The 20,692-nt window shown below is 41.3% G+C and overlaps 1 protein-coding gene across 2 annotated transcripts in view; it reads left to right on the forward strand.

The window, feature by feature from the left end:
• B3GALNT2 (beta-1,3-N-acetylgalactosaminyltransferase 2) overlaps positions 1-20,692 on the forward strand; it is a 57,420-nt gene that overhangs the window by 14,888 nt on the left and 21,840 nt on the right. For both annotated transcript variants that reach the window (XM_064594614.1, XM_064594615.1), the window contains exons 3-5: positions 7,182-7,282; positions 10,237-10,430; positions 15,242-15,337. In XM_064594614.1, the coding sequence (XP_064450684.1) occupies positions 7,182-7,282; positions 10,237-10,430; positions 15,242-15,337 (391 nt within the window). The remainder of the gene's footprint in view (positions 1-7,181; positions 7,283-10,236; positions 10,431-15,241; positions 15,338-20,692) is intronic.

Genomic DNA, 20,692 nt, shown 5'->3' on the forward strand with positions numbered 1-20,692 from the left:
CTTAGTCTTCTCAGTGAGACCAGCCTCTGAAGATTACGTAGTGAGGGGCTAGGGAAGAGAAGCATGGGAGGTTGAACTTTCAGTTATGTGAGGACACTCCGGTGATGAGCAGTTCTAGATGGCCCTCTCAGGATTGCATTAAACTGGCATGTTTGGGACTGAGTAGCTATACAATTGCAGAATTTTCTTGTCATAAGTAGTGAACATTTATAGATTTCCTATCTTATTCATAGTGGCTTTCATTCCTTTTCAAGACAGATTTCTTTAGTTCATGAGCTCAGTGATAATAGTACCTATTACCCAGCAAATGAAAGGCCTCAGACTAATCACTGCTGTCAGAACCTCCTCCAAAACCTGCACTTCCTAGGTAGCCTTTCCTGTCTCGGAAAATAATGAGCCCTCTCTACCAGTTGTTCAGACAGAAAATCCTGGTGACTATGTTATAAATGAGGGAGTAAGTCCCCCTTTTGGGTCTTTAAGGATCTCTCCAGCATGGTCGCAGAAGTGACACTGGGAGAGGCATATGAAATTAGATTTTTTTTTTTTAAAGATTTTATTTATTTATTTGACAGAGAGACAGAGCGAGAGAGGGAACACAAGCAGGGGGAGTGCGAGAGGGAGAAGCAGGCTTCCCGCTGAGCAGGGAGCCCGACGCGGGGCTCGATCCCAGGACCCCGGGATCATGACCTGAGCTGAAGGCAGACGCTTAATGACTGAGCCACCCAGGCACCCCGAAATTAGATTTATTATACTCACAAGTCCTAGAGAGGGAGGCACAGTATGCCACACAGGGGGCAGCCATACAGGAGGAGAGTCCAGGGAGCAGGCTCAACCAAGCAGGTGGGGAGCCGACAGAGCGTGGGGCCCAGTGGGCACGTGCCTTTACTGAGGGTCATGGTGGAGTATACAAGCAGAAGGCATGAGGGGACCTCGTTGTGTTAGAGTGTCACTAGGTCAGTCAGGGGAGGGCCACAAGGGGATCTCGTGGCAGGGACCAGCCTTGTCACTCCGGTGTATCAGGTCACCTGAGGAGGGTGCTCATAGCCTGTTTGTGAGGAGATGTTGAGGCACCAGGAAAATAGGAAGTTTTAAAAATTTATAATACATTGTTACCTTGATTTCTTCTGTCTCTCATCCAACCCATCAGCCTGTTTTCTTGGTGCTATACCTTAAGTCATATCCAGGATCCACCCCTTTATCAGTACTGTCAGAACCACCACCCTCTCCCCATCAGGCCACAGTACCTCTCACTTGGAGTCTTGCAGAAGCCTCTATCTGGATTTCCTGCTTCTGCCTTTATTCCCCTATATTTTATTTTCCATGCAGCAGCCCGAGTGCTGCTTTTAAAATTCGTCAAATGACGTCCATTTTCTGCTCATACCCCTCCGTTGACTTCTCTTTAGCTCAGAGTAAAATGCCAAGTCTTTCCTCTGGTCTTTGACCTTATCTACATCTACTTGCCCTACACTGGCAACCATACTGCTAGTGTACGGACTAGTGCTTCCATGCACTAAATGTGCTTCTGCCTCGGGGCCTTTGAACGTACTTAGTGCTTCTGCCTCGGGGCCTTTGAACGTACTGTCTCCCCTGTCTTTATCACTCTTCCACTGGATATCCTCATGGTTCACAGTCTCACGTTTTTCAGGTCTCTGTTTAGATGTCACCTTAGCAGGAGGCAGCCTTATATTAAATAACACCTAACCCCTTTTCCCTCTCTGTCCTCCCTTACTGACTTTATTTTCCTTTATAATACTTATTTCCAACTGGCATGTTTATTATATTTAGCTTTATATTTATAAGTTGTCTTTCCCCACTAGAATATAGTTTCGTGAGCATAGGGACTTTAACTTTCTTTTTTTAAGATTTTATTTTGAGAGAGAGAACGTGAGTAAGCAGGGGGAGGGGCTGAGGGAGAGGGAGAGAGAATCTTAAGCAGGCTCCACACACTGGGCGTGAAGCCCAACACTGGGCTTGATCCCATGACCTGAGATCATGACCTGAGCCAAAACGAAGAGTTGGATGCTCAACCGACTGAACCACCCAGGCACCCCGGGAATTTAACTTTTTCACTAATGTGTTCCCAGTACTTAGAACCTAACTTGGCACAGGGTAAGGCACTCAACAACTATTGAGGGAATGACTCAGACTAAATGTCATGAGGAAAATTAACATTCAGATAGTCACCAATAATTTATTTGCCATCATAGCATTACTGCTTTAAATTTAGGAAGCTTGGTGATTTGTTTTATAAAAATGATGGGATACCTGTGTAAAAATAGGTATTAGCCAAAAACAACTTCTTGGGGCAGAGTAATTTTGTGGATCTAGGAAGAGTATTTAAGATGGCTTTAAAAAAACTTAATTTGGTGGGCGCCTGGGTGGCTCAGTCATTAAGCATCTGCCTTCAGCTCAGGTCATGATCCCAGGGTCCTGGGATCGAGCCCCACATGGGGCTCCCTGCTCCACGGGAAGCCTGCTTCTCCCTCTCCCACTCCCCCTGCTTGTGTTCCTGCTCTTGCTGTCTCTGTCTCTGTCAAATAAATAAATAAAATCTTAAAAAAAAAAAAAAACTAATTTGGTAAATATCTGCAATAATTTAATAAGTAAACTTACTCATTTCTGTTTATACTTTTATTCTAAATGCTAGTTGTTTTTGAATGGTATTCTGCCTTAATTGGCCATTAGTAAAAGAAAATGTTTGCATTTCTGTGGCTGTGGCTTACTTTCAAATCTTGCATTTCACTGAGGGAGCCAGATTCCACATGTATTTCCAGGACCTTATTTAATTAAAAGCCTTTGTAATAAAATTAATAAGTTGCCAATTTCATAAGTATCTCTTACGTATCTTCTGCAAGCAGGTAGTGTACTGCGTGTGGTAGAATACAAAGATAGTTGCCATATACTCCTTGCTCAGCGGGGAGCCTGCTTCTCCCTCTGCCTGCCTGCTCTGCCTGCCGCTCTCCCTGCTTGTGCTCTCTCTCTGACAAATAAAATCTTTAAAAAAAAAAAAAAAAAAAACCCAAAAAATAGTTGCCATATAGTCTGAGTCTTTATGGGAGCTTGAAGTTTAATAGGAGGAAATAGATGTAATAGTGTAATAAAATGTTATATGTGCTATCATGTAAATAGATACAAAACAGCCTGGAGTGTTTGGGAAACTCCAAATAGTTCCAAGTAACTGGAACCCCTAGGGGGGTTCAGGGGAGGGTGTGGGTGAGTGAGATGAAGCGCTAGGGAAGGAAAGAGGGGCCGAGAGACAGGGATTATGAGGTAGAGAGAGGGAGGGCGTCGAACCCAGAGGCAGACTGTGGCCAGCCCCTGCAGAACAGCCATGGGGACAGTGGCATGGACTACTGAGACCCAGTTAGGTGGCTGAGGGGCTGAACTAAAGCGTGACCTTAGAAGAAAATGAGGTAAATAAACGGGAGGAGGGAGAGGAGAAAGAGCAGTCTAGGATGATTGCTAGCTTTCTAAGTTGGTGAATAATGAATTCATCAATCAAGGAGCAAAAAACACTAGATGAGAAGAGCAGGTTTCATGGGAAAGGAGTTCTGCTGTGGATATGTTGAGTTTGTGGTACCTGCAGGCAGTTACTAGCTGGTTCCCTGAAACATAATAATTATGTGTAGTGTGTATGTATGTGTTCACTGTAAGTTTTACTGATATAAAGGATGTATAGCACATAATTGACAAATGATAACATACATGATACTCTTTATTATAAATTCCATGTAGCGAGCTGATTCTCATGGAATGCTCCCATTGTTCTAGACTTTTGTATCTGTAACCAATTACATGTTGCAGTTGACAAAGGAGTGCAGTTTGGACATAAATGTTTTCTTTAAGTTAAAGAGTAAAACTAAAGAGACAACTGAGATATGTGCCAGAACTTTACTCTTAGTCAATAAAGTCAGGGACTTCTTTGGAATCAGGTAACAGGTTTTGAACAGTGGAAGAATAGTTCCTCAGTTTTTTGTACTATTCACAGTGGAATGGCTACAGACACATCGCTTTTTTCTTTTAATTTTTATTTATTTTTAATTCAAGTATTATTAACATAGTGTTACATTAGTTTCAGGTGTACAATATAGTAATTCAGCAATTCTCTACATTACTCAGTGCTTGTCAAGATAAATGTACTCGCAATCCACTTCACCTGTTTCACCCATCCCCCCACCCACCTCCCTTCTAGCCACCACCAGTTTGTTCTCTGTACTTAAGAGTCTGTTTTTTGGGGACGCCTGGGTGGCTCAGTCAGTTAAGCATCTGCCTTCAGCTCAGATCATGATCCCAGGGTACTGGGGTCGAGTCCTGCTTCGGGCTCCTTGCCTAGCAGGGAGCCTGCTTCTCCCTCTACCTGCTGCTCTCCCTGTTTATGTGTGCTCTCTCTCTCTCTCTCTCTGAAAAATAAATAAATATATAAAATTAAAAAATTATAGAGTCTGTTTTTTGGTTTATTTCATTTTTTTCATTGTTCATTTATTTTGTTTCTTAAATTCCACATATAAGTGAAATCATGTGGTATGTCTTTCTCTGAATTATTTCACTTAGCATTATACTCTCTATCTAGATCCATGCGTGTTGTTGCAAATGGCAAGAGTTCATTTTTTATGGTTGAGTAATATTCCATTGTGTGTGTATATATATATATATATACATCACATCTTTATCCATTCATCTGTTGATGAACACTTCGGTTGCTTCCATATCTTGCCTACTATAAATAATGTTGCAATAAATACAGGGTACATATATCTTTTTGAATTAGTGTTTTCATTTTCTTTGGGTACATATCCAATAGTGGAATTACTGGATCATATGGTAATTCTTTTTTTAATTTTTTGAGGAACCTCCATACTGTTTTCCACAGTGGCTACAGCAGTTTGCATTTCCACCAGCAGTGCATGAGGGTTTCCTTTTCTCCACATACTAACCAACGCTTGTTATTTCTTGTCTTTTTGGTATTAGCCATTCTAACAAGTGTAAGGTGGTATCTCACTGTGGTTTTGATTTGCATTTCCGTGATGATGAGTGATGTTGAACATGGTTTCACCTGTCTGTTGGTCATCTGTATGTCTTCTTTAGAAAAAGTCTATTCATGTCTTCTGCCCATTTTCTAATTGGATTATTTGTTTTTTTGATGTTGAGTTGTATAAGTTCTTTATATATTTTGGATATTATCTCCTTATCAGATATGTCATTTGCAAATATCTTCTCCCATTCCATAGGTTGTTTTTAGTTTTATTGATTGTTTCCTTCTCTGTGGAGAAGGTTTTTATTTTGATGTAGTCCCAGTAGTTTAATTTTGCTATTGTTTCTCTTGTCTGAGGAGACACACCTAGAAAAATGTTTCTAAAGCTGATGTCAGAGAAATTATTGCCTATATTCTCTTCTAGGAGTTTTATGGATTTAGGTCTCAGAGTTAGGTCTTTAATCCATTTTGAGTTTCTTTTCGTTTATGGTGTAAGAGAGTGGTCCCATTTCATTCTTTTGCAGGTAGCTGTCCAGTTTTCCCAACACCCTTTGTTGAAGAGACTGTCTTTTTCCCATTAGATATCCTTGCCTCCATTGTCATAGATTAATTGACCATATAATTGTGGGTTTATCTTTGGGCTGTCTATTCTGTTCCATTGATCTATGCAGACACATCCTTTTTTAAGTTTAATCTTCATTGACTTTTCCTCCAACGATTTACTTTTTTTCCCCCTCCATCTCTTAAAGTCAATAAAACCCTTATTTGTAGTGTTTGCTAGTTTCCGTAGTGTAAATATTCCCACCATGACCAACTTCAGCCAACTAATACGGCATCTCTGAACACAGACTTGGGAAAGATACGCAGTAGCACATCATTTTATTTCCACCACACAGATATAATAGGTAAATATAACCCCAAGAGCATAGATAATAGTGAAATAATTAAGAAATGATTAATTTGAGTATTTTCTTTGTTTTAAAGGAATGTGTTTCATTGTAAGTTTACATAATTTAATAAAGGCTGTTCTTAATAACCAGTCCACAGAATTCCTGAAAATTTAGCAGTTGGCTCTCATAAGCCAGTAGGAGAAGCCTTGAGAATAAATATTGTCCAGGGAGAGCAGGCAGAAAGAGTGAGAAGAGACCCAAGGGCAAAGCCCTGCTTTAAAATCTGCCCTAATGGACAGACTTGGCGAAGAAGAGCCAGTGCAGGTGACTGAGCAAGCCACATAGTGGAGGGAAGAGAGCACTGTAAGGAGACCAGCACTATGGAACCACAGATTGAAGGGCTGAAAAGTTGTCTGTGGATTTAGCAACAAATCAGTGGTTACATTGGTGGTAAACATCTCAGTATAAGTGGTGGGTGTTGAAGCTAAAATTTCTGTTTCATAAAATGAGTGGGAGATGAGAAACTAGAGCCTACAATTTTAGTTCATTCCTTTGTAGGACTTCACTAAAGGATAGGGTGGAGACAAGGAAGGGATGCTAGGTAAATAGAAATTAGTATCAGGAATTCATCTTATTTGTAACATGTAGGGAAGGAGCTACAGGTTACAGGTGAGGTGTAGGAGAGGAGAGGACCTCCTCTTGAATACGAAGACTAATCTGGAGCAAAAGGAATACCTTCTACAATAGAGGAAAGCAAATAAAGCAGATTGCAGATACAGATATGTTTTAGGTCGGGGCATGAGAAACTGACTTTACTGTAGTTTGTTTTTAATTGATATGAGCATTTGCTGGTAGCCAGGCCAAACCTACTCATACTTGCTTTAACACAGTACTACAGCAGAGGGCTTATACATCCGTCGCTTGGTGGTTGGCAACTTTCAGTTTGTCTGTTCCTCTTTTGCTAGGCTAGAAAAATAAAGTTAGAATTAATCCTAATAAATACCTGTGTCTCAAAGTAAAAGCTTTTTTTTTTTTTTTTAAAGATTTTATTTATTTATTTGAGACAGAGAGAATGAGAGAGAGAGAGCACATGAGGGGGGGGAGGGTCAGAGGCAGAAGCAGGCTCCCTGCCGAGCAGGGAGCCCGATGCGGGACTCGATCCCGGGACTCCAGGATCATGACCTGAGCCGAAGGCAGTCGCTTAACCAACTGAGCCACCCAGGCGCCCCTCAAAGTAAAAGCTTTGAAATGGGCGTGAGGAAACGTGTATGCACAAAATGAAGATCAGTATCTGATGTTAATGCCAACACATCTTTCAGTGTGCTTGTGAAGTTCATAATAGGTGCTCATGGTTGTGCCGTGCCAGTGGAAGACAGGGAGGATCCTTACTCCTGCAGACTGCTCAACATCACGAATCCGGGTGAGTCGTCTTTTTCCTCAGCCCCGTGACTCCGCGTACAAGTTTGATGCTGAGGAAAAGTTTGCTAAGCTGACTAGTCTGGTGGTCTGTTTTTTAGCAGACGACGATTGAGCTTTCATCAAAATGTATCTTTCATCCTTTTTGACAGATTGAGTGATCACTCTAGCTGTGAGGAGTCTTTTTAGATATATATAATTTCAGGATCCGGGAGAGTTTGTTCCTCGGAATGATTCACATGCATTTGGAGATCCCTTGCGCATAGATAAATCTGAATAATGGAGTTTTGAACTTTGAGATAACTGCTGATTTCACCATCTTGTCAATTTACAGTAACCTTGATACGAATATTGAGTCAACTTTCTTTTAGAATTATTGCCTATAAGCTCCTGCAAAAGAAACAATGGGAAAAAATTTTAAATATGAGTAATAGTTTGTATTCCTTTACAGTTAAAGATCTGTGGGAGTTCTGATGATGAAGAAAGATGGTCCTAATCAGGTTCCCTCTGTTACCAGGGAACCCGTTTTAGGACATTGCTAACTGTACAAGCAGATGTCTTTCTTTACCAGCATTTCCTTTTATGTTCAGCTATCGTTTTAAGGAAGACTAAAGTTTTCAAAGTCTTAAGTGTGCTGATTTTAACTTCTGGTATTTTAAGATCTGGCAGACCTTTGTAATTATGTACACTTTACTCTTACAAGCAGCAATAGTGATGTCGTTGAGAGTGTGGGCTTTGGAGTCAGGCTCCATGGCTTTATTTTTTTTTTTAATTTAAATTCAATTAGCCAACGTATAGTACATCATTAGTTTTTGCTAAAATGTTCAGTGATTCATCAGTTGCATATAACACCCAGTGCTCATCACATCACATGCCCTCATTAATGCCCATCACCGAGTTACCCCATGGCTTTAAATCTAGGCTCTGCCTTTTCTAGCTGTGTGACCGTTGATCAGTTATTCACCCCCTCTGTGCCTCAGTTTCACCATCTATAAACTGGGGATAAAAGTACTTACCTCATAGGGATTGACAGGATGAAATACATTGATACATATAAAAAATTCAGAATAGTTCCTGGGACGTGGTAGGTACTTAATATCAAAGAACCTGCCTTTTATGAAGTTCAGCTTCAATCAGCTTTCTAAATAAATTGTACCTTATTTTCAGGTCTCTACTGTGTAAAGCAGAGGTTTCTTACTTAGGATCTTTTAGTTAACATTGTAAGTAAAATTTCATGTGTAATTGCGTTTCTCCTTGTTTTTCTGTGGAGAAGGTCCGTTAGCTTGCACTGCAGTCCCAAAGGGACCATGAACCTAATAAAATGTTGTATTACTGATGATGTAAGAGTAGCCTAGAACAAATTACATTTGAAATCCAAACCAAATCAAATTTTTTTAAAATCTCACCTTAAATTAACCAGACTTTTATTATTTTAAGTGTTATTATTCATTAATAGTAAAGGAGTAGAACTGTTAATTAATAGAAAAATTTCATGTATGTAATACCTAGGTTACAAATTTTTTTAAATAGGTGTAACTAAATTTATATTGAACCTAATTTTATCTTTTTGATGACTCCAATGTCATTTTAGGTTTATTTCAATACCTTAGGGTCATCATGAGCATTAATTAATCATCATGATACTCTGGATATGTAGTTTTGATTAATAGCATTACCAAAGCAACAGGATTTCCTGTGTCTAGGTAGCTTGAAATTCAAGGTACATCTGTTCTTAATAGATAGGTAGTTAGATTATACCGTGCTTAACTTTGGCCTTTAACCCATATGCATATACTTTGAATCTTTTACATTTACTGAGTATATTAAAAAAAAAACTTTTGCTAAGTGTAAAATAGCATTCTAGGAATTCGAAGGTAGGGATCCAAATGATCCTCTGGGTATGGGAAGAAAACTGAATTTCTGTTTATCTGAAAATAAGACAGTGTTATCTTTATAAAGACTGAATATGTTGGTAACAATAATATGTGTGTCTGTTTTGTTAATAGATATATGAGTGTGTGTACAAATGCGTTTAACTGATGTGGTTGTGTGAGCAGGAAAATTGGAAAACCACAGCTCTGAAAGATACAAAGAACTTCAATAAAATCTTTTAGAATAGGTTTTTATATTATTTCACAAAGTGGCACTGATATTCTCAGCCATGTGAACTGTTTCATGTAATCGGTCCTGATTTCATTTATAGTAATTGAAAACATTATTTGCAAAGGACTGTTTCTGGCTTTGATTTAGGCAGCTGTAGGGGAGTGGAAAGAGCACTGAGTTTGAAGTCCATAAACCTGGGGTTGATTCCTGGCTCTGCCACTTCCTGTGACCTCAGGCGAGTTACTTAACATCTCCAGGCCTCAGTATCATAACCCGTGATGTCAGATAATGCCACGACCACACAGTGTAGTTGTGAAGCTGTAAATGCGATGGGGCATGGCACACAGTATGTGATCAGACATACTACTGTGTTTGATGTGCTTTTCTTTTATCAGTATTACATAGAATTTTTCAGTGTTATTGGAAGTGATTTCAAGGACTTTTGTCATGTGACATCACAAGTATTTTAAATTGCCCGACAAGAAGTAGAATTTTTGGAATTTGCAGAGCAAGACTAAACGTTCTCATTATTTATGACTGCATTAGGTACTGTTTTTAATATCCCTATTTATTGAACCTTTCCTAATAGATGCCTTTGATAATATTCCTCTATGGTGTTTAGACATATATATGCACACATGTACATACAAAAATTTTTTAAAGTAGTTCTGATAATTAAATATTTTACCTAGATACAGCTAAAAACTTCATTCTTAAGTTTCAAGATAAATTTATGTTTTTCCCTAGAAGCAGCCATATTTCTGGAGAATTTTTTTAATTACTGCCATTTGTGAAATAATTATAAGATTATATTTGTTTGGTTATGTAAAACTCCTTTTCTCATTATTTCCTTAGTTTTGAACCAGGAAATTGAGGCATTCAGTCTTCCTGAAGACACCTCATCAGGAATTTCTGAGGACCGAGTTGTCAGCGTGAGCTTCCGAGTTCTCTACCCAATCGTTATTACCAGTCTTGGGGTGTTTTATGATGCCAACGATGTGGGTTTCCAGAGGAACATCACAGTCAAGCTTTATCAGGCAGAACAAGAGGTATGCACTGTTTTATACAAGGTTTTCCCCATTTTTCTTTTTAAAAAATACCAGCTTTTTCCTCATGGCATATAGTAGATTGGGAGACTATATAATTACATCTGGTTGGAAGACTTCCACTTTTCTTCCCTTACTGATTGGATACATTATAGCATAATATATTAATATACTGGTTTGGGAAGAGAATACCAATGAAAAATAAATGTGTTATATCTAGAAAAGAAGGGATTGGGCCAGATTAGAAATTCCCAACCTAAAATTCCCTAAAGCCTAAGGAATTACAGAAGTTGATAATGAATGTAGAAACTTTGGGACTTTAAGGTATAAGCAAGTATTAGTGTCTCTTCATTCCAACCCTGAAAGTCTGTCTCTATAATACAAGGCTAACAGCTGCTTCACATGTCTTTTGTAATAAGGATGTAGAGGGAATGAAAGTTTAAAACAACTGGGGTTACTCTCTTCCTGGTATGTAGGGAAATCTGATTTATTCACAGAGTACATCTGAAGGAGTATATTAGCAAGGAATTGTATTTGAAAAGATCTGTTTGTAGAAATCTTGGAGGAATTATACAGTGAATACCCATGTAGCCACCTAATTTCCACAGTAGTTAACATTTTGCTGTATTTCAGGGCGCCTGGGTTGCTCAGTCAGTTAAGTGTCTGCCTTTGGCCCAGGTCATGATCCTGGAGTCCCAGGATCCTGCCCCACATCGGGCTCCCTGCTCAGCTGGGAGTCTGCTTTTCTCTCTGCCCCTCACCCTGCTCGTGCTCGCTGTCTCTCTCGCTCTCAAATAAATGAACTCTTTTAAAAAAAAACTTGCTTTATCATATATAAAGTTGTTCAACAATCTATCTTTTTATTTTTCCTGACTGTATTTCAGAGTCAGTTTTCAGGCATCAGGACACTTTGTCCCTAAACACTTCAGCATGCATATCATTAACTAGCCTGTTTTTTGTTTTTTGTTTTTTCCATTAACTAGACTTTAATATTTATTTGTGGTTTTTTAAATTTTATGCACAGTGAAATGTACATTAGGTCAGTTTTTTATTTATTTATTTTTTAAGTTTTTATTTATTTAATCTCTACACCCAACGTGGGGCTCGAACTCATGACTCCAGGATCAAGAGTCACATGCTCTTCTGACTGAGCCAGCCAGCTCCCCCTCAGTAAGTTTAAACTGCATAAAGCTGTGTAACCCAAACTCCTATCACCCTGTCCCACTTCTCAGAGATGGCCTTTTTTTTTCCCTCTGTTACCATAGACTGGTTTTGCCTGTTGTGATATTTAATATGTAAATAGAATCATAAAGTACTCTCCTGTGTAAGGCTTCTTTCACTCAACATGTTTTTGTAACTCATCCATGTTCTTATATGTATTCATGATTTTTTCCCTTTTCTTTTCCCTTTTTTTTTTTTTACGTAAACTATATGCCCAGTGTGGGGCTTGAACTCACAACCCTGAGATCAAGAGGGCATACTCTGCCGACTGAGACAGCCAGGTGCCGCATTCCTTTTCCTCTTTTTAATTGCTAAGCTGTATTCCAGCAATATGTTTATTCGTTCTCCTATTGCTGGGCATATAGAATGTTTCCAGGGTACTTCTCCTTTACTCTGTTAATGGGATGAATTACATTTATTGATTTTGGAATGTTAAACCAATCTCCTATTCCTTGGTCATGATGTATTATTCTTTTTTTTTTTTTTAAAGATTTTATTTATTTATTTGCCAGAGAGCAAGAGAGAGAGAGAGCACAAGCAAGGGGAAGGGCAGAGGCAGAGGGACAAACAGACCCCCCGCTGAGCAGGGAGCCTGATGTAGGGCTCAATCCCAGGACCCTGCGACCATGACCTGAGCCAAAGGCAGATACTTAACGGACTGAGCCACCCAGGCGCCCCTCTTTTATATATATATGTGTGTATATATATATATAGATGGAAATTGTGTTTCCTGAGGACAGCATATAGTTGGGTCTTCCTTTTGATCCAGTCTGAGAATCTCTACCTTTTACATGGAGTGTTTAGCCATTTACATTTAATGCAGTTATCCAGTTGTTTTTCATTTTGCTCTTTGTTTTCTGTTTGTTCTACTTTTTCCTGTTTCTCTCTTCCTCTTTTCCTGCCTTTTTTGGGTTTGAGTATTTTTTAGAATTCCGTTTTAATTTCTCTGTTGTCCTTTCAGCTACAGCTCTTTGCATTCCTCTTTTTTATGTATGGTTGACAGAAAGATTACAGTATACATCCTAAACTTGTCATTTTTCTTAAAATTAATGTTGTACCCTTTCATGTAAAATATAAGAATGGTACAGTGTTACAGCTTGTGCTTTAAACAGCTAAATACGTATTAAAGTACTTTAGAGGAAGAATCATCTTTTATGTCTGCCCACATATTTACCATTTCTGGTGCTCTTCATTCCTTCCTGAATATTCAGGTTTCCTGAAATGCTGTGTTAGCAGTCACCTAGCTCGTGGGTGACGAGGTGCATTGTTCAACGAACAGTCATATTTTGAAAGGAATCTTTTTTTTCTGAGCAGTGGTCTCAACAGTAGGCTTAAAATATTCAGTAAACCATGCGTAAGCAGATGTACTGTCATCCAGACTTTGTAGTTCCATTTATAGAGCACAGGCAGAGATTTATTGTCATTCTTAGGGTCCCTAGGATTTGTAGAATGGAAAATGAGCATTCAACCTAAAGTCACCAGCTGCATTTACCCCTAACAAGAGAGTCAGCCTGTCCTTTGAGGCTTCGAAGCCAGGCATTGACTTCTCTCTAGCTAGGAAAGTCCTGGATGGCATTTTCTTCTGATAGAAGGCTGCTTTGTCTACACGGATAACCTTACTCAAGTGTGGCCGCCTTCCTGAATTATCTCAGCTCCATCTCCTGGAGAACTTGCTACAACTTCTCCATCAGCACCTGCGGCCTCACCTGGCACTTTGATGTTAAGGAGACCGCTTCTTTCCCTACACCTCCTGCATCCACCTCTGCCGGCTTCCAACTTTTCTTCTGCAGCTTCCTTCCCTCTCTCAGCCTTCATGGAATTGTAGTTGGAGCATTGCTCTGGATTAGGCTTTGACTTAAGGGAGATGTGGCTGGTTTGACCTTCTATCCAGAGACTTTCTCCGTATAGCAAGAAGTCCGTTTCTCTTTCTTGTCCTTTGCGTGTTCACTGGAGAGGCACTTAGAGTTTCCCTCAAGAACTTTTCCTTTGCGTTCGCAAAGAGGCATAAGAGGCCCAGCTTTCAGCCTATCTCTGCTTTCAACTTGCCTTCCTCACTAAGCTTTAAAACACCAGCTTTTTTTTTTTTGTATTTAACTTTGCTTGTATTATAATTTATTTAACTCTTAAGTTTACATCCTTTAAGTTTTTTTAAAATCTAAATTCAATTAATTAACATATAATGTATTATTTGTTTCAGGGGTACAGGTCTGTGATTCATCAGTCTTGCATAATACCCAGTGCTCAGTACAACACATCCCCTCCCCAGTGTCCATCACCCAGCCACCCCATCCCTCCCACCCCCCTCCACTCCAGCAACCCTCAGTTTGTTTCCTGAGATTAAGAGTCTCTTATGGTTTGTCTCCCTCTCTGATTTCGTCTTGTTTCATTTTTCCCTCCCTTCCCCTATGATCCTCTGCCTTGTTTCTTAAATTCCGCATATCAGTGAGATCATATGATAATTGTCTTTCTTTCTTTGACTTATTTCGCTTAGCATAATACCCTCTAGTTCCATCCACCTCATTGCAAAGGACAAGATGTCATTTTTGATGGCTGCATAATATTCGATTGTATGTATATATCACATCTTCTTTATCCATTCATCTGTTGGTGGACATCTAGGCTCTTGCCGTAGTTTGGCTCTTGTGGACCACACTAGCCTTTGATTTAGAGTGAGAAACCTGCAACTCTTCCTTTCACTTGAACACTTACTGTAGGGGTATTAAGTGGCCGAATTTCAATATTGTTGTGTCTCAGGGAATAGGGGAGGCTGAGGAGAGGGAGAGGGATGAGGAAGCTCTGGTCAGTGGGTTTATCAATTAAGTTTGCCATCTTATTTGGGAGCAGTTCATGGCCCCCCCACAATTAAAGTAGTATCACAGATCACCAAAGCAAATATAATAATAATGAAAAAGTGTGAAATAGTACAAGAATTACCAAAATGTGACACAGAGACTCAACGTGAGCAGATGCTGTCGGAAGAATGTCGCCTCTGGACTTGTTCATTGAGGGGTTGCCACAAACTGTAGAAAACACAGTACTCCCCAAGGTGCAGTAAAGCCGAGTGCAGTTAACGCGGTGTGCCTACAGACATGATGGGAATCAGCCCTCTTATATGCTCCCTTCTTTGTTTCTGTGCATTTTTTCTTCTAAAGGTTCTTTCTGAAGGGGGGCTCCTGGAGTACCTTTGTTCTGTGTAGAAATATGTCATCTTTCAGTTTCTTCTTAACCCTTGGGGTTAAGCCTAATGATTCAGCTTGATTTAACACCTCACACCTCCCCTAGTGCTCCTCATTTCAAGGTAGGCTTTGGTTTTTTATAAGGTTGTGGGGATTTTATTTCATGTTTTGGAACTTTAAGACAGCTTTTGTTATCTTAAATATCTACTTAATAAACGTGATCGCACTGGAAAACGCAAATGATGTCTCAACATCATTTTTGGCCCATATTAACTCCGGTTGGGGCCATCGAGGATTAAGCTGCCCAGGATAGAAGATGTTTGAAAACTTGCCGAATACGCAATGTCTAACGTGGAGTCTGTCTTGTTTTCTTTTTCCCCCCTATTTCTTGCCCCTCCCCCCACCTCCCATTTGTAGGAGGCCCTCTTCGTGGCTCGTTTCAGCCCTCCAAGCTGTGGTGTGCAGGTGCACAAGCTGTGGTACAAGCCTGTGGAGCAGTTCATCCTGCCTGAGGTACGGGGTGTAAGGGAAGGCTGTAGTGGCCTGGCACTGTGCTCTCAAAGGCCAGCGGCTGATGCTTTGTTGTACCAGGACAGCTCTTCAGAGCGCTGGATGGGGCCGCCACTTGGTGCACAGGTTACGGAAAGGTAGCACTCTGCACCATCCCTTTTCACAGCCCGGTAACCCTCAGGGGGTCCCAAACCACACTTGCTGAAAGGCACTGCCTGGTTTATTCAGTGGATTGAGAACTGCATGACTGTTTTAGTGACGAAGGATAATAATAGGAATGGATCGATGGAAACACGAGACCCAGATACCATTTGAATGAATCAGGTCGTTTACTTATCTAAAGAGGGTGGGGGTGGTAGGGTGCAGGCAGGATAATTGCAAAGAGATTGACCACATTTCTAAGATGAATAAAACCTCTCGAGGTTGCGGAACATGTCTGAAAACACAGCTGTCACCTTCTAGGTCCAGTCTTGAGTAGACGTGTCCTAGAGATCCCCTCACCTACCTGCCAAGTGCCCGCATCAGCCTGCCGTTAAGCCGCAGGATGGTTGCAGAGGATCGTGTGGTGGGCAAGAGCGGATTACTCATCCCTCCACCTCAGCCTCTCCAGGCTAGTTCAGTCTAGTCTGAGTACATTCCTCAGTTCAGGGCTTTGGAACCACATAGGGTTCAGCTTCTCAAGCATCTTGGGGAGTCACTGTAGCTTAGCTGTGGAGTTCGTCCTGCAATGTCAAAGCTGAGCTAAATCATCATGGGAGCTAGACCATTGACGAGCTCTGCTGACGAACCAAGAAACATTTTCCCAACACTGGTCTTGTGGGTTCTGTTTGCCTTATACAACACATCTCAAAATATGCTGTGGATCTTTGGCATTCAGTACAAGTACTTGAAACTATATATGTCAATTCTGTAGATGTGAAAGGGCTCTCCTTTATTTCACCTGAACACAAACTTCTGCTTAAAAAACATTTATTTTTTTAAAGATTTTATTTATGTAGTTGAGAGAGAGAGAGAGCACGAGTGAGCACATGAGCAGGGGGAGGGGCAGAAGTATGTCCCATCAAAAGTATCTTTCACTTTTAATTAAAAGCAGTGGCTTAGCTAAGTTATATTCGCTAAGTGTTGGATCTCAGCTTTTGAAGGAAGCCATTCTTTGGTTTGTGTATTCATTTACTCAGAAAATATTTGGGAGGGGCGCCCGGGTGGCTCAGTCATTAGGCGTCTGTCTTTGGCTCAGGTCATGGTCCCAGGGTCCTGGGATCGAAACCCACATCGGGCTCCCTGCTCGGCAGGGAGTCTGCTTCTCCCTTCCCCTCTTCCCCTGCTTGTGTTCCTGCTCTCGCTCGCTCTCTCTGTCAGATAAATAAATAAATAAAATCTTTATAAAGAAAGTATTTGAGAAATTAGTGTGTGCCAAGCACCGGGGCTCTGTGAGGACACAGTACGAAGATCCCTGCCCTGAAAGCAGCTTCCGTCCTAGAGGGACAAGAGGGGCCAGCACTGAGACCGTACTTACCGTGTGCCAGGCCTGGTGTGAACGCTTTTCCTATGTTAACTAGTAGGTAAGCTCCTTGAGGCTTGAAGCAAGTCATCAATGAGACTTTCTGCTCAGAAGGAGCATGGGCAGGACCTGCGGTTCCTAGACCTCCTCCCGAAGGGAGAGTCATGTTATTCTGAGGAGCCCAGGAACACTGGCATTGTGTTAGGTGGTATCAGAGCGGTGTGAAGCCGGATGTAGAGTGCATTTGCACAGAAAAGACTTAGGATTGGCATCGGTAGGAAAGAGAAAAATGAGGCACCGGGGAGTAAGTACGTGAGGGCACGTTCGGAGCCAAGTGCCCTGAGCAGGAGCTGCGGGTGCGGCACGGGTGAGTCCGAAGCCCTGCGCTGCCGCTCGGGGTCTGTGTGGCCTCGCACAAGCCGTTCAGTCTCACCGTGTCCATCCCCTCATCTGTGAGATGGGGCTACACCACCCAGTTGAGAGGCTCATTTTAGGGACTAAATGATTTTCATACATGCAGAATGCCTAGAACATGCTGCCACATGGTAAGTATTCGGGAAATAAATGCACACTGTCCTTATTTTTGCTGCTACTCATCTGGATTTTCGGGATCCGTTCTTCAGGAGCAGAGTTTCTGCAGCTGGGGCTGTTGGCCCAGGAGGGGCATTTAGCAATGTCCAAAGGCTCGTTCAGGTGTCACAGCTCGGGGTGGAGCAGTACTGGCATCTAGAGGCCAGCGATGCTGCTGAACATCCTACAGCACACGAAAGCCCCCACAACAAAGACTTGTCTGGCTCAAATTGTCGATGGTGGCGAGGTTGAGAAACTAAGAGGAAGGAGTCACAATGAGGGGCAAAGAGGAAGAAAATTAGCTTTAAAGCTTAAGGCTAATCACAGTGTTATAGAGTCTGCCCCATTATCTTGGTCAGTCTTCTAGATAGAATTACAAATTTTTTTTAAAGATTTTATTTATTTTAGAGCACAAACAAGGGGAGCAGCAGCAGGGGGAAGGGAGAAGCAGACTCCCCGCTGAGCAGGGAGCCCGATGCAGGACTCCATCCCAGGATCCTGGGATCATGACCCGAGCCGAAGGCAGACGCTTCACTGACGGAGCCACCCAGGCGCCTCTAGAATTACAAATTTTGGGCATGCCTGGGTGGCTCCGTCGGTGAAGCGTCTGCCTTCGGCTTGGGTCATGATCCCAGGATCCTGGGATCGAGCCCCACGTCCATTTCCCTGTTCAGCGGGGAGTCTGCCAGCCTGCTTCTCCCTCTGCCCCTCCAGCTCACTCTTTCTCTCTCTCTCTCTCCCTCCCCCTCCTCTCCCCACTCATGCTCTCTCCCTCTCTCTCTCTCAAAATGAATAAAGTCTTTTAAAAAAAATTACAAATTTTGATTAATCCACAAAAATTATTACTTTCCCTTAGAACGTCCTTGTTCTTAGGAAATACATGTTTAAGTACTCAAAAGGTGACATGTCATGATACCTGCTTTGCTTTCAAGTGCTTAACCAACAAGAACAGAAAAGTACGTGTATACAGACAGAGATAAAGCAGATGTGGCTAAATGTTAACAGTTGGTGAGTCTAGGTGATTTGGGCTTAATTTCAGCTTTTCTATAGGTTTGAAGTTTTTCAAAATAACTGGGTTGAGGCAAGGACAGTGTATCTATCTAGCAGGAGGTGCTAATGATGGGACAGTGAGTGGCCGTTTCAGTTAAGATTTTTCAAGCCTAGGGCGCCTGGGTGGCTCAGTCGGTTAAGCGACTGCCTTCGGCTCAGGTCATGATCCTGGAGTCCCGGGATCGAGTCCCGCATCGGGCTCCCTACTCGGCAGGGAGTCTGCTTCTCCCTCTGACCCTCCCCCCTCTCATGTGCTCGCTCTCTCTCTCATTCTGTCTCAAATAAATAAATAAATAAATAAATAAAATCATTAAAAAAAAAAAGATTTTTCAAGCCTACAGCCTTGTGAGCTTTATTTCACTTTAAACTTTAAGCTAAATTGGCTTTTTATTTTTCATTACTTCTGAGTCGTATTTTTTCCTTTTAAAAATGTGCCATTATTTAACAGTGGCTATACCCGGGGGTGAGGAGGTAGGATTATGGATGATTTTTATTTGCTGCCTTTTGTGCATTTCCCAAGTGTTCTGTAATAAATATATATTAGCTTTATAAAAACAAAAAACTCTTTAAAAAAAGGCCATCCTTTTACCCAAAATCTTATTTTTGTTGCAACCGTGTTTGATTGTACAGAGATACTCATTTTTGCTGCTTCAAGCCTGATTGGGTTTTATTAGCACAGAAAAAGTGATAGTGGGTGAATGGTTTGCCTGCGTATCATCAGCAAAGAATGACAGAAGACAAACATCGTTTATGCCATTTTTTAAGAGAGCAGCAGGTGATTTCTTCGTCGTCTTCTTCGCTCCGTGCCTCACGGCCTGCTGGAGTAACATGTCAGCGGATAGCTTGTCACGCAAGCAAGCCTCTCACAGTGTTTTCATCGTGTGACTCACTAAAGCATAAATCTCAGTGGGAGTCACAAATTTAAATGGAGACTGCTGTGCGCTTCTCTTAAAATATTTATTTCTCTAATTTTGTACTTTCCTTACTAGTGCAGTTGAAACCTGAAACCAGTTTCAGTAAAAAGACTATTTGTGTTCACCTGAGTCACTAGAGACACCACTCTTAGCTGTGCGGGTACTTACATACTCACTGTTCGTGACAGTCGGAACTCTTCAGGTGTAGTCATTTCCCCAAGCCATAAAAAATTGTTAAATCCAAAAATAGTATAGATTTAAGCTACTCTGCTGGTTTGGATGAGAAGTTAGAAACATGACACAGAGGAATTAACACGTGAAAGGGGTTGCAGAGAGCATGCTCACGTTACGGGTGAGATCATTTATGAGATCTCCTTTTTCCAGCCCACACCACGATGTGTTTCTTAGCTTCTGTTTTGGTTTTATGGTCTTAGCAGGGAATTGCCACAGACCAGTTGTTTCTCATCTGAAGAGATCCCTAGCTTTGTGATGACTTTGTATCAGAGGGTAGAAGGCAGGCCTGTGAGAGAAGTGAGAAACAGAGATTCAGCTGTGACACGGAGCAGGCGCAGATAAAGGCGGGGTGGACACAGTTCCTTCCTTCCCTAAGCCCCGCTGGCTTACAGAAGTGCAGTGAAGAAACCAGGATCGTTCTGGGGGCCAATGAGTTTTTCCGGCAGTTACTCACTTTAGTCCACATTATTGATGTTGTATCATATCCCAGTCACAAAGTAACTGTGGTTGGACCCCAGCAGGAGCCACCATGAAATAGGGTAAATGCCAAGTGTCAGTTGAATGGACAGGACAGAGAATTACTTGTTTTGTCATCATATTTTCTAGATTCATAGTTTCAAGGCGAAGCATTTTTATTTGGTCATGATAGCTTTTACTTTTGGTATGGTTCATCTGAAACTGCAGTCACTAAGATTGCAGTGACCCAACTGCCAACTCCAGGGGACACTTTTTGTCCTTCACTTAGTTGATTGCATTTTTCTCTTAGCTTATATGATCTACATTCTTTTGGTTCAGCCACATCCGGTTGTTCTTCTTCCTGACGTACTTCATTATCTCCTCTCTCGCTTTCCTCTTTTTTTTTAAAGATTTTATTTTTAAGTTCTCTCTACACCCAAAGTGGGGCTCGAACTCACAACCCTGGGATCAAGAGTCGCATGGTCCACTGAATGAGCCAGCCAGGTGCCCCTCTCGCTTTCCTCTTAATCATTAGGATTTGATACCCAGGTTTCTGTTTGTTTTACTCATTCTTCCTGGGCAGTTTTATCCATTACCACCTGTTTGCTAATGGCTCTTAAATCCAACTACAGC

Source organism: Mirounga angustirostris, unplaced genomic scaffold (assembly GCF_029215605.1).
Source record: "Mirounga angustirostris isolate CCGP_5_RB_7025 unplaced genomic scaffold, mMirAng1.0.hap1 SCAF_6, whole genome shotgun sequence".
Lineage (NCBI taxonomy): Eukaryota > Metazoa > Chordata > Mammalia > Carnivora > Phocidae > Mirounga > Mirounga angustirostris.